This window comes from Salminus brasiliensis, chromosome 5 (assembly GCF_030463535.1).
Source record: "Salminus brasiliensis chromosome 5, fSalBra1.hap2, whole genome shotgun sequence".
NCBI classification, from domain to species: domain Eukaryota; kingdom Metazoa; phylum Chordata; class Actinopteri; order Characiformes; family Bryconidae; genus Salminus; species Salminus brasiliensis.
The window spans coordinates 14,894,119-14,908,544 of NC_132882.1; the positions used below are offsets into that span (position 1 = coordinate 14,894,119).

The 14,426-nt window shown below is 39.0% G+C and overlaps 1 protein-coding gene across 1 annotated transcript; it reads right to left on the reverse strand.

Annotated features, from left to right (window-relative positions):
• Positions 1–170: 170 nt before the first annotated feature.
• On the reverse strand, positions 171–12,407 carry LOC140555843 (soluble guanylate cyclase 88E-like). The gene is made up of 16 exons (XM_072679162.1): positions 12,280–12,407; positions 11,787–11,919; positions 10,562–10,736; positions 9,350–9,441; positions 8,972–9,229; positions 8,024–8,165; positions 7,614–7,739; positions 7,251–7,371; positions 6,231–6,360; positions 4,482–4,628; positions 4,112–4,258; positions 2,753–2,909; positions 2,400–2,509; positions 2,120–2,209; positions 1,843–1,961; positions 171–534 (listed from the first exon to the last, which is right to left on the reverse strand). The coding sequence occupies exons 1-16, from the start codon at positions 12,405–12,407 to the stop codon at positions 171–173; spliced, it is 2,439 nt and encodes an 812-aa protein (XP_072535263.1).
• Between the last annotated feature and the right edge of the window lie 2,019 nt (positions 12,408–14,426).

The window sequence follows — 14,426 nt, forward strand, 5'->3', positions numbered from 1 at the left end:
TATCATTCACAGTACTGAATACACTCATTTCGCCTCAAGATCTGGTATATGTTTCTTTTTTTGTGAAGTTGTGTAAGAATTATAGACCTTGTGCTGTTTTTTTAATTGTTCTGTTGGGTTATTAGGAGTTCATTCTGTGTTATACCACAGCATGAATCTTGGCTGGCTTCTCAAAGCAGAGTGCAGGCTGCACTACGCATTGGCAGGTTGGCTGGTAACCGTGCGTACTGGGTTCTGAAGCTGTGCTTTTTGTTATTGAGCTCTGGGCCTGTCTTCTTCTGGTTACCAGCAGGTGGAGGGCTTTCCTGCGCATTACCAGAGGCATTCTCCGCCTTGCCTCCTTTGTTGTTCTTTGTCTTTTTGACCTTCTCCTTGTCCTGGGGCTCATTAGTGGCGGTGGTTGCGTCCGCAGAGCCCTCCATCGGTGGTAGCGTGTCAGGGGGCAGGTCTGCCGGGGTGGGCTTTCCTTCTGCCTGCTCCTCATTGGGGATGTTCAGATTGGAGTTAGAGCGCTTAGTGTTGGTACAAGTTGAACTGCAAACAATGAGAAGAAAAGTGAAGAGAAACGGCCACAATCAGTGTGAGTCACTTAATAATAGCTTCATGTAGCAAGTTAAGAGGAACTTGTGAGCTTGTGCTATTTGCATTGGTTTGGTTGATACAAGAAGCCTATAAAATCTGAACAAGATAAACGTGAGTAGATAAATAGTCCAAAATATGTTGAACTGTATCTAGATTTAGGCCTACACACTACTAGCGTATAATGTTCTCTATTGTCCAGGGAAGGCTTTCTACAAAATTTTGGAGCATTTCTGAGAGGATCTGTTTACACTGCAACAACAGTATTAGTGAGATCAGGATGTTGGATGATCACCACGCCCACCTTATCCCCAACTCCCCACCTCATGCCAAAAGTACTGGATAGAGCACCATCATTCCAGAGAACACAGTCCCACTGCTCCATGGCAAAACTTCTCTACAGGGACTAGACAAGCTGTGTGTGCATTTGCACATTTGTGTAAGCAATGGGTGCAACTGAAAGTAACTAAATGCAATTATTAAAAGGGGTGTCCACGAACATTTGGACATATAGCATAGTTCAAATATAGTTCATTTTAATGCTTGTAAAACCACCACAACAGTATAATCACTTCAAACTAATTCAGGAAATAAAAAGTAACAAGCATATTTCATTTGCAAAAACATAGTAGATGAGCATGTTATGGGAATAAAGGTTTGGTCCTGGATATATTTTCCATATTTCTAGCCATTACATAGGCACAAAGTTTGAAAGTTAAACAAACATGCTGGCAAAGATAAAATGACTAGAAACTGTTTTCACAATAGTTGCATGTATTTTTATTTATTTTTTTTATGCAAAAAAACATACAACCAATCGTATTTCTGAAATTTGGCTTGCGGCTTCTTATTATAGAGTGACTTACATGCCTGGCTGGGGAATTAGTCTCTAGTCTGCCATAGGGAAGGTCTGTGGTGTATATCTACTATGCTACACCAAATGTATGCAGATAAATAGTTTGTAAGTATTAATAAATATATTTTGCAGTATATTTATATATCATATCAGCTTCCTTTTACACTGTGTGAACATTCCATACTGAATGGATAAATAGAAAGGGATCACTTGTGAATGATTTGTCTTCTTCTCTACATAAAACGTGTTGTTTTCGTTTTTAGCTATTCAGATATTTAGATTTTATGAATGTTTCTCACTACAACAGCAATAATCTTTGGTCTACTTTACTCTACTCTAATAATCTCTACTCTACCCTAGTCGATTCTGGCCTATATTGTTGTCCTCTTCTTAAATTATCCACTTACCCATTAGAGCTTCTGTCGTCAGAGTCCTTCTGTTCACTGCTGTACCGAAGCTCAGCTGGGGTCTTAAAGGACAAGTCTTTCTTTCCTTTCAACCAGTAGGTCTTCATGTACCCTTTACCCTTAAACAGAAAGTTACATAGTTTTTATATATAAAGAAGAGATTAGTAGAACAGTAATTTCTTAATCTGTCAAAACGCCTGTCTGGCGGCCACAGATGCACATTATGCTGCCACTGAATGCTCAGCACAGGATGATGTCAGTGGAGAGTAATATGTACCTTTACAAAAATCTTGCCCCTTTCTTCAATGATATATGGCTCATGCTCCAAGTGGTCCTTGGTGGTCTGGCTAATGTGGATTTGCATGCCCTAAACACACAGAAAGACACTGATAAACAGGACACCCATAATTAACTTCCAATTCAAATTAACATGATTAACATTCTTAATCCTCTTCTTGTCCTGGGATCAGGCACATTGCCTCCTTCCGGGTTGCCTCGTTATTTATAAATGAGGAAATGGTTATTGCACAGACAGCAGAGCACAGATTATCCCTTACCACTCCGTTTGACTCCATACGAGAAGCAGTGTTTACTGTGTCTCCGAACAGACAGTAGCGTGGCATCTTCAGACCCACCACCCCTGCCACCACCATGCCAGAATGGATTCCTGGGAATTGCGCCACAAATGCATTCATCACCCTCTCACTGTTCACAATCACTTTGCCTCAGAAATTGCTGTTTCTAAAATGTCAAGGCACACAAATATTTTTATTCTGAACTTGTTGAAAAAAAGCCTATTAAATCAGTGGGAAATCGATGTGGTCCATGCTAGATGTCTGGCAGCAGAGTAGAGGATGTTGGCTGGTAAGCAGAGCAATATTCTTAAATTCAGAGCCCATCAGTCACCTACCAACACGGATCTGAATGTTGTCCCCAGTGGAAGGGTCTTTAAGGTGGTCAATGGAGCTCAACATGTCTAGAGCCATGTCACAGATGTGGTGGGCATGAAATGTGGTCTTGTTGGGCACTCCAGCCACCACCATGTAGGCATCTCTTATGGTCTCCACCTGTGAACAGGGGACATGGCATTTGCTTTGTTGTTAGTTTTGTTTTCGGTTGCTAAAAACACATTTAATGAAAATGGGGTCATCACTAGCCTACATATTTTATATATTAACATTGCTTTTACTTATGTTTCGCACACCTTTCAGAACATCTAACAAAGGTTTCACACAAAAACACAAACTCAATTGGATAACATGAACATCATTCTGTCCTATTATTATCATTGTTTTTAGCTACCAAATACAAAACAATCAGCAGCCATTAGTTGCTATCTATCTGGATAAAAGGCAGGAGGTATAAATCACAATAGGAACCAAGGTTTTTTTCTGATGTTTGCTTTTTTCTACACAAAGGTGAGAACACTGGAAGGCAACACTGTCCCAAATGATGACCAGCAGGCAGTATTTGTCAGAAGAGGTAAATCTGCCATTGTATAAAGTGGTGCTTCAAGGGTTTTATGTAAAAGTAATTACTTTGAACCATGACAACTCAAAGAACCTTTGGAATGTTTAAGTTGTTCTATTCTGTGATGACAAACTACCGTATGTGGTGTCATCTGTGTCATGTGTCATTTTTTTGGATAAAAGGCATGTTGTAGCCTGTTTTAGTGTACTGTTGTAGTGACAGTTTGATTTCTGAAAGAATGTGTAGGCTTCATGTGAATATGAGATTGTTGTGTTTGATCAGATTGGTTGTTTTGAATGGGCTCATCTTGGCAGGAGTGAGTTGGCCAGCATAAGGGTGCAGTTTGAAAATCTGTCTGACAGAGATTTGGTGTTGTGTGGGTATGTGGGATATATTAGTATTTCTGTTTCAGTGCATGCAGTAAAATAAGCCACATATCTGTAGAGACTTGAAGAGACAACCCCCTCAAAGTCAAAGTGTCTTTAAGAGTTATATGTTATGTTATATCCCTTGAATTAAAATATTCCTTTTATTAGGGAACCAAAAGTGCCATTATTGTTTCTGATGTTTGACATGGTTAGACTTTTAGTGAAGATTTGTAAATGCACTTTTAAACATGCAGTGCTAATAACATCGTGTAGCTTAGTTCGAGTACATGGTTAAGGATATCAGGTTGTGCTCTGGTGGGTGGCTTCTCTCTGATGCCAAGCGAAACCCCTAATTGGGCTCCAATAACAAGGAAGTCACAAATCTAATGCTCAGGCATGTGGTCAGTGTGCTTTTTTGGAACTAATGTTACCTTGTAAACATTGTGTTTCTCGCTGAGGGTGTCAAAAACGATGTAGATCTCATTGAGCATGTCCACCACCTGCATAGGTGTGATGTGGATGCAGATCTCATTAAACTTCACTACATCACTGAACAGTATGGTCACGTCCGGGAACACCTGCATAATAGACCAACAGGGTTAGATTCAAACAAAAACAGCATAATTGTGTCTTATTTTGGATAGGATTTAACCAAGCTAGCTAACGAGAAATTTCTGCCACAGTGACCTGGCAAGAGCCAATACCCTATTATGTAAATCATATGAAAGCTAGCCAACTAATTGTGCTGCACCAGTGCTGTATGTGGCTGTATCTGTGTGTTTGATGTCTGAGTGCGTATACCTGACAGGTCTCTAGAGCCGTGATGCCTTTGCGCAGTCGGTCAGCTACAGCTTTGGGTATCATGGCGTATAGCAGCGAGTCACCTCTCTTCTTCTCCTCATCTAGCTTTTTAATGATCTCTTGTAGTTGAGCATATTTCTGCTGCTCCTGTAAACACACACCCCCACACACAGTCTTTTACAGTACAGTTCAACAGTACAGTATGGCTTACTGTAGTTTGTTGCTCAATAGTTGGAAAGTATTCATTACCTGTGTCCTTTTGTACAGGTTTACTTTCAGCACTGATACTTTAAGAGCTTGAAATGTTGTAACTGGCCCTTATTGGTGTATTATAGGCCCTTATAGGACTCTTATTGGTGTAGTGCAGCATAGTCACCCAGGCCGGGAATTGAACCCCAGTCTCCCACATGGTGTGGTAGCTCAGTGCCAGGTAGTGTTGTTATCTGTTGCGCCACACCAACCACTACCATTGGTTGAATTGTGCTGTAGATGAATCTACAGTAACTAAGGCAGCTGTATAACATTGGGAATTAAGTTATAATATAAATAATAATATCCTGTGTTACAGGATAGCTGTGAGGCAACTGAAAAAAAATTATTTTGGACAAGAAGATTGGTTGAATTGTTTTTCCAAGCTAGTGAGAGGTATACAGTGTTATAGGTCGAATATAAAAAAATGAAAAAATAAAAATAAAATCAGTCTAAACAAATCTGCAGGAAACATAATTTGCAGTGCTTAAAAAGCCTGTTTAAACACACCACAAACTATTCCAAAATGCTGGAAGGTTACCCTTATATACTCTGACATAATTTCAGGCTGTACCATTTGCAGGTATCATCAACACCCTATAAACACCCTATAACAGTGTTATAACAATATTCTGTTGTGTGTTCAGTTGAGTAGAATTCATCAAACATTTAAAAAATATGACCCAATGACCTAAACAGAAAAAATAATCCTCAAGGACACCCCTCCCCTCAAAGCACAATTTTCAGGTTCCAAAATCAATTGGAAAGAAAACTACGTATCCCATCAATCCCCACAGTTCAGGGTCTTTCACTCACAGTTTGGTTGCTTATACACTACAGCTGGAACAAATACGTAAACGGACACTATACTTTTCAATTTATTTATAGTTAAAATTAATACTGAACAATGAACATAACATTTAAGTGTATCCACACATTCAGTTGGCCACACTAAACATTGCAGGGTAATTAAAACAGCTAGCGTTTGTTTGTTTTCCAGAGTTCACAGTGCAGGTGTGTTTACAGCAGCAGTCTGTGATGGGGTGTTAACTGTAATAAAACTTTATAACCATGAAAAGTGTCCTTGACTCAATGCCCCTGTCTATCCTTTTGAAACGTTTGTGGACATCCAGAATATCACAAAAATGTGAGCTTGAGGCAGATAGCTTTACATTAAGTTGCTTTAAACAGACTTTCTGTATATTATTAATCATTTCATTAGCCCTGTACATTATCAAAGAAATTTGAAATATTTACACATCTTTAAGAATATTTGTTCATCTTTAAGAACACATTTTGTGTGTATATATATATATATATATATATATATATATATATATATATATTTCAAATCATTAATGACAAGTGATTCTAAACAATAGTGTATATTTAGTTTGTGCTTTTGCCTTTTCTAGTACTAGTCAGGTGTTGTGAGCAACTGATTTGAAGAAGCTGTATCTTAAGTGCTGCCCCATGGTTTTGAGAACAAAGTGTTCGTACCTGGTCCAGAGCCAGCTGCAGCTCGGCTGATTGCTGAGTTCCTGCCAGAATGAGCTCTCTGCTGGAGTCATGCAGGTTGAGGTCATTGACGTAAACACCCATTTTAATCATGTCCTCCACTGTCTCAATACTGGAAAGAGAATTGCACTGGGTTACATTCAGAGGACGTCATCTGCAGCATTGTTTGTGTCAGGCAGGGCTTTTGTGTGGCTTTTGCTTTACAGTTCCAGACAATTACTTTTAGATTGTAAATAAAAGGAATGGCGAAAAGTCTAATTTAGAGATGTTAAAGGATAAGTGCAGTGGTACTACATTCTTTAATTAAAAAACGGTGCCACCAAGGGGTCTTTCAGCAATTCCATTGAGGTGCTAGTTTTGGGTTACTAAAGAATCATGCTTGTGAATATTAGTTTACATTCACATAAGGAGCATTGGGGCAGTGGGCAGCCACACAAGGGGCACAAATGCCATGATCAAGGGCTCCTCAGCCCTGAATGTTGAGGAAGGAAAGAGTGTTGTTCCTTCACTACCCCTGCCCCCACTTTCTGCTGGCTCTTGGGATTTGAACCAACAACCTTCTAGTCTCAAGCCTGCTTCTCTTACTATTAGGCCACAGCATAAATCTCGCAGAGAGATTTGTGAAGGTTGAGAAAGGTTTAAAGGGCTAAATGGCCTTCACCACTTTCACCACTTGTAAATAACCACTAAATTGGTAAAGAACATCAGGGGAAGATATTTGAAAGGTTCTTCACACTCAAAACTCTCCATTATAAACATGGTTCTGTTTGAACCACAATTGGTTCTACTATGGCATTACTCAAAGAACCAACTGAAGCACTTTTATTGTTAAGAGTGTAGTCCTTCTGTGGCACTGCATATTGCTTTATGGCAAACTTTTTTTTAAGCGTGGTTGGTTCCATTGAGCAGTCTGTTTGCTTTTAGATGAACATTTGTATTCAATAAAGAAGGAACAATTCATGGCATGCTGCAACGAGCATGGTGGATGCAATCGAAGCTTACATGGGTGTGCCAAGGAAGATAAGGGAATCCCACTGAGGAACATATTTCATCTGGCCCTTCAGATGCAGAGGCTTCTTGGGCGGCTCCCGCATGTCCTCAAATATGGTTTCGCTACACTTACCTAAACATAATGAAAAAGAGAGCCTCCGTTGGTCAGAACTGTTAATATAAGCTTAATTTTAAGTATGGTGAATGTCAAGTTCTACCACCAAAGAAAAAATGCTGTATATAACACACATATAATAATACAATAATCCTGCTTGAGGTAGTAGTCAGTTATCTAGCTGAGATTTTAAAAAATTATCCAAACTGCTGGTGACATGACAGCAAGTTATTAGCAAATAAGACAATAGAAAATCTAACCAGTGACTGTTTGGAAGGCAAGCAGTTCGATGTCTTCTCCTCCAGAGTTAGCAGAGCTGTTGTACTGTGTTAACGTGCTGCTGTACTCCTGATCTGCTCCTTTCATCTCCTCCATTACCTTTATGTCTAAAAGTGTAGAGGATGGAAAAACAATAGCTGATTACATAACCAATAATAATTCGGTAAATAAAGGTGCTTGATTGTACCTATATTAATTTTGTTTGGCTGATGCTGAAAGCATCCCTAAAGGCATGTGCACTGTTTAGCAATGTATCATATCATATATTACAGAGGTATCATTCTCAGGCACCGTGTCCAGAAATGTGGTCTGAAAACGCACTTGTTCTTGCTGAAATATTCACCATCCTTCACGCTGCCAACACACTTCAAAGTGAGTGCGATGTGTATACCTCTTTCTTCTTTCTTTGGCTTCTCGCTCTCTTCTTTCTCCTCCGGCTCTTCTTTGCTAAGTTTGGGGATGTTGACCTTCTGCTTGCTCTCTACCACGGCTTTTGACAGCAACTCAAACACATTGTTGAGGTGAGTGTAGATCTGAGGGGGCACACAGCATCAAATGTTTTGCTGTTGAGTACAAATAGGCACAGATACCGTGCTACATGCTGCAGTAGTCACAACATACACATTAGCTGTATGATTTGGGGTAGGAAGTGGGAAGAGATGTGCTTTGCATGTTTAGACATTTCCTCCACAAAAAGCTCCTTTCACAAGTAAGTTGCTTTTGAACATGTTTTGGATCTAATTTAAAAAACAACAACTTTTTGTTCTCTGGATAGTGACATATACATACCAGATTGTAATGCAATACATGGAATACAATTCCATTTTAAGTGCACTCACCAATTCTGTCTTAGTCAATTTTAATATTAGTTATTATTAATTTCACATGAGGGTGGGAAATGAGATGGAAATCAGATTCCTTAAACTATGGAGCATCTCAGATTCAGTAAAAGAGTATATCTCAGGGGTGATTTGGAAGTTCTGTTCTCTCTTGTACTACATATTGTACAATTTCTGTTCAAAATACTATCTAACTTTTAATGGAGAACAGTTGCACCATAACTGTTGAGCCCCTTGCATATATATATGTATAAATACTGAGAGTTTATATTCTTAGCCAAATGTAGTACTAAAAATGTTCCAAGAGGGTAGCAGAGCCCTTTGTAAGACCATACAATAAGGTACAATAAAATATATAAGGTATATGCAGTAGGCTATGGAGAAACCATTTAAACAAAAACACATTCAAAGTGTCATGTCATGGTCCTTTGTAACCACTGCCTGTACTAGAGACCTCTTGACATACCCCCTTTTTAAAGCATGTGCTCTCTACCACTTACGTTATCCCAGCTAAACTCCAGCATGGGTCGCACCAGAGTGAACTCTTCATTGACCTTTTTGCCTTGCAGATCAGAGAACACTTCCTTTAGGCCATCCCCAATGCGGTACATGGTCATGTCTCTGCGGAAGATCACACTAAAGGGGAACATGTCGAAGAAGATACCCCTCTTCATAGGAAGCTTCTCATAACCTGGTGCTGTCTTCTGCTGGGGCATCCGGTGCTTAAACGCAGCGTTGTCAAAGTTCATCTTATACACCTACAGAAAAATAGGAGTTGGACATATACAATAAATGTGACGCATTCATATAACTCTGGAAACTTCAATTTTTCTACTGCATATCCTCTACTTTTATGTTTCTGGAGATTTCACACTCACCACATATGTCATTTTCTCGGTCTCCTCTTTAGACAGAATTTCCACTTCAATGTCTGTGTTGTAAAATTGCCGGCCCACTTGAGAGAGTTGCCCTGCAGAGCAATCACTACAGAAATTCAGTGTAATATCACAAATGGTGAAGTAAAAACACTTTGATGCTGCCGGGTCACCTTTCTGAAGCAGGAACTTTTATTTATTTTTATTTTTGAAATTTTATTATTATTTTTTAAAATAAGATTTGGTATTTGGTACTGCCTGCCAATAAACCCATCCGTTCATAACTTCCCCCAGTACTAGCAACGCCCCAGACACTAGGAGGGTAAGGACAGGTCTTCTCCAATACATGTGAAGCCAGCCACCACCTCTTTTTAAAGTGTTGCCAATGTGGTATCGCCGGGCAGCTGACACACTCTGAGGTAAGGGCCGGGTCCCCAGCGCCACCGCACCACATAACAGATGCATCCAACATCGCTTTAAGAGTTATGGGGTAGAGAGAGCATGGTCCATTGTGCTCTCTTGGATTCTGGCTGCTGATGGCAAAGCGGCATTCAAACTATGGCACTATGGCAACCCCCAGGGCATTGGAGACAGAGCATTAGGCTGCTGAGCCACTCTGAGCCCCTACTAAGGATTCTATAAGTGATGCCACAGAATAACCAGTTTTGGTTTCTGAAAGAACCCTTTTTGTGAGACTTTTGGCTTTGATTTAAAAGTTCTTTAACAATTTAAAGGTTCTTCACACACATCTCTTTTACAGAAATGCTTTTTATGCTGTTTATGGAACAAACAATGATTCTTCTATGGCTCAAAGAGTATTTTGTAGCACCTTCATTTTTACGAGTAAAGAAGTTATGTGGTTAAAAAATGACAGTTTGGCTCTGTATGAGGCTAATATGTCGATGGCCTGGTTTCCAACAAATACATTTCAGATGAAATGAGAATACATTTTAGGTGCTTTTTCCATTGATTCCACATACTTGTTTTTTACACAGCAAACTTCATAAATAACAGCTCAAGACTTTTTTAAGTGTTTAGTCTAGCACATCTGACTCAGCAGGGGCTTGTAATTAAGGAAGTTCACTGAGATGTGCTAGATGAGAGAAGACACAAAAATGTGCATAAAATAGGGACTCTGAAACTGGGATTGGAAACCACAGTAGTAGTCATTAACACTTATGTCCACTCACAGCCAGTGCCTGTGTGTGGGGTTACCTTTGACAAACTGAGTGAAACCCTTCCTGGTGGAACGGTAGTGCAGTGTCAAGCTTGTCTCACACTCCTCTTCCACACAAAAGCTGGGCGGCTGCACTTTGGGGAAGGAGAAGCGGAAATACTCGTGCAGGTTGTCCAGCTCATTGATAAAGTCACGCACGTTGCGGCCCAACACCTGAGATACACAGAGGACATAAGAATGAGAGTGTAATGATGAGACTATAGACATTGAATGATAATAGAGTGTTTGTGTTTACATATTGATACTTACAGAGCATCTACACTATATGGACAAAAGTATTGGGACACCTGCTCATTCAATGTTTCTCCCAAAATAAAGGGTATTTAAAAAACATTGGCGTTTATCTTGCCTTTGTTGGTGTAACTGTCTCTATGATCCAGGGAAGGCTTTCTACTAAAGTTCGGAGCATTGCTGTGAGAATTGGATGATCACCACCACACCTCGTCCCCAACTCTTTAGCTCATGCCAAGTATTGGATGGCGCACCAACCATCATTCCAGAGAACACAGTTCCACTGCTCCACATTACAATGCTGTGGGGCTTTATTCCCACTTAGCCTGTGTCTGGCATTAGGCATGGTGACAATGCTTCAAGTTTATCTGCTTCAGTAAATCCTATTCTAGCTATGTGTGTGTGTGTGTGTGTGTGTGTGTGTGTGTGTGTGTATACACAGTGTATACAGTATACAGTAGTTTTATGGAAGTTCATTTATTAAAAAAGCTCTGTATACTACTGAAAAACAAGGTTGTTTGACTTGTAATGGTATATAGAACCATGCAAAAGGGTAAAAGAGTTGTCCAAGTTCTATAGAGAACTACTGCCTTTACAGCACCTTAACCCCATAACACTCCAAGACTTATTACATAGTAGCATATAATAAACATATAATTAAGAATACATGTAAGTAATACATAATACATGAGCAATGACATAGAATAACCACTTGTGTTTTCTTAAAGAGCAATGTGTAATCTAACGGTTCTGGAATAATTTAAGGACATTATGTGGAGGTTCTTTAAATGTATTTAAGGTTCTCCATTCACCCATCTCATCTGTAAACATTCATGGCACCTTAATGCTTAAGAATACCAATAAACAATATCAATAAACATATAGATCTAGATGAAGAGTAACTGAATAATAACTTTAATGTTTCAGAAGATAAAATAGTTTGAGATCTTGGATAACATGTTTTATAATCACCTTGAGAATCCGCTCATAGCCATAGTTTCCTATCCGTTTGACCATGTAGACACCAAAGGCATACATCAGTTCATCATGAGTCTTTCCCAGTACCTCTCCAGCTGCTTTAGCCAGACGTAGGATCAGATTGTCACTAGAACAAGAAATTTGAATGTTTCATTTCTAGAAATTGTAGATGCCCCAAGAGTTTATTCAATGAGCTTGATTGTGTAAAGTAAAAACAAACATTTAAATATTTCACACCAATCAATTGGTATTATTCAGTGAGTTCTATGGAGCTAAAACAGAGATTTCTGGATTTATACATATTTAGAATTAGGGTTATTATAGCTATTAGAGGTTTATTGTTACTAAGAAAAGCACAGACAAACAGTTTCCTGGAGAATGCTCCTGGAAAGTTACAGTTGTCATTCACCAATCCAAGTTCATTTTTGTCCACAAGTAGTTCACAATGGTGCATTCTGTGAAGCTGACTCATAAAATGGAGTCTTACTTGTACATCTGGTGGCGTACAAACTTGAGGTGAGGGATCTCTGCCCGGGCTTCGATCAGCCTCCAAACGTCCTCCCCATAGGACTCATTAATGTAGTCATTCACTGCTTCCAGATACAACCCATACATCTTCAGGGGGTTTGGAACCTCCAGAATCCACCTCCACAAACTGTATACAGCCAAGAGTGTCCAATGTGGATCCATAATGTAGTAACAAAGGGGACAAAAGTAATCTTTATGATACAGAACAAAGCTTTCTGCATTTTACCATTCAAATGTACTTTCTGCCACACTTGTAAAAGAAAATACAGTCAAGAAGGTATTTGATAATTTGAACTATTATATGCTTTCACATGTTTAATTATCATGCAAATTGTTAACATTACAGACATTAAAGGATAACAGAGTGCATAGATGTTGCTTACCTGCTGTTCCTCCTTCCAGTGTACTGGGTGGTTGAGACTGGCCCAGACTAAGACACACCGGCCTGCCTCTCTCTCTCGTCAACACCTGTTACTGGCACTTGAAGTACTTCACACACTTCTCTGTCAGGACAATATCCATGACCAGCTAAAAGAGGCCCACACAGGAGATCTGGGGTGTGTTTGTGGCAGGTACAGAAAAGCATTGTACCACCTGACATCATAATGTACAGATACAGCTAAATGACCAAATATTACACTTCATTAATAAAATCCTGACCTTTATCAACAAAAGCAAGACAAATCAATGACAAGAAACGACCATCAACACACTTTGGGTCAAGAAAATGTCAGTGTATTGTAGATAGCATTGCACATGAGAAAAGAAAGGGAGAGTTAAAGGACGGAGAGCATGATTGTATTGTTTGTGTAGTCAGTTATATATGAAACCCTTTATATTGGTAAACATAGCTTTAGATTTCCTGAATGCCCCCAGCCAGCACATTAGTTCAATTTTATTCATCACCACCTGATGTATATTATATATATACTTGCACACACACATATATATATATACTTATACATATATACTTGTACACATACTTGCATATATATAGAACATAACATCTGTTTTGATATCATACTGTCATACTCAATACACCAGCACAAAAGACAGAAGTAGTATAAACTGAATTATTTTCCTTTAATCATCCTGATTATCAGAGCAGCTCAGTCTTTGTCCAGTTACGTCCTTCTCTGACCATAAGTTAATGGGTGCTGCATGTATCTCTGTAAAAGCATTGATTTTAGTGCATTTAATTGCTTTCTTTGATCTACTTTCTTTCACATTCCTTTCATTCCAAGAACTATGTGTAAATGTCAGCATGTAACTCATGACAACAGAGTGTCATGTTTCATTATAGTTACTGGGGCTTTGAATGCTGTATGGCAGTGGTTTTGGCATGAGAGCACGGGGCTATGTAATAAATATGGTCTTTAATAAATCTTAGGTTTACAGTTCTTCAAAATGTCTTTAAGAGGTTTGTAATTTGTCCGTATGAAATATGAAATGACCATCTGACGGTTTTTGTCCATTGGTGCTAGAAGAGTTTTCCGTTGGTACTAAAAAATGTGATCTTTTTACATGCATTGTACATGAATATATGTTTGGATTTAGTAATTAAGCAATAATTGTGAACTAGAAAAGTGCATATAAAAAGAAACTCCGAAAGCAAAGATTAAGTGGTTCCTACTTCTCAGGCAGATTTTGCTAAGTGGTTGCTACATAAGAGGCATAGTATTACTTGTTGCTAGCTGGTTGCTATGGTATCTCAAGTGGTTGCTATGGTGATTCAAGTGATTGCTAAGGTGTTACCAAGTGGGTTGGTTGGGTGTTTCTAGCGTATTTGTGCTATCATGATGTCAGAAGGGTGCACACACTTTTGCACCCATTCATTCCCCTTGGGGGAAAGTTGTGGAAACTGTACAATTTTTTAAAGCCCAAATGGCACAATCAGACAAACATGATGGAGTTGAAACCTTGTTGATATCTCAAAACTGTGGCAGAAATCTAGAAGAAAAATACTAATGAAATAGAAGAAGAAAAAGAAGAAAATAGAACATATTACAATGTTTTGGCTGTGAAGACCTCAGTGACTTAGCATACCAATATAGTTATATCATGAAAGAAATCCCATCCCATTCCCATTCCACTGAAGAGTGTTAT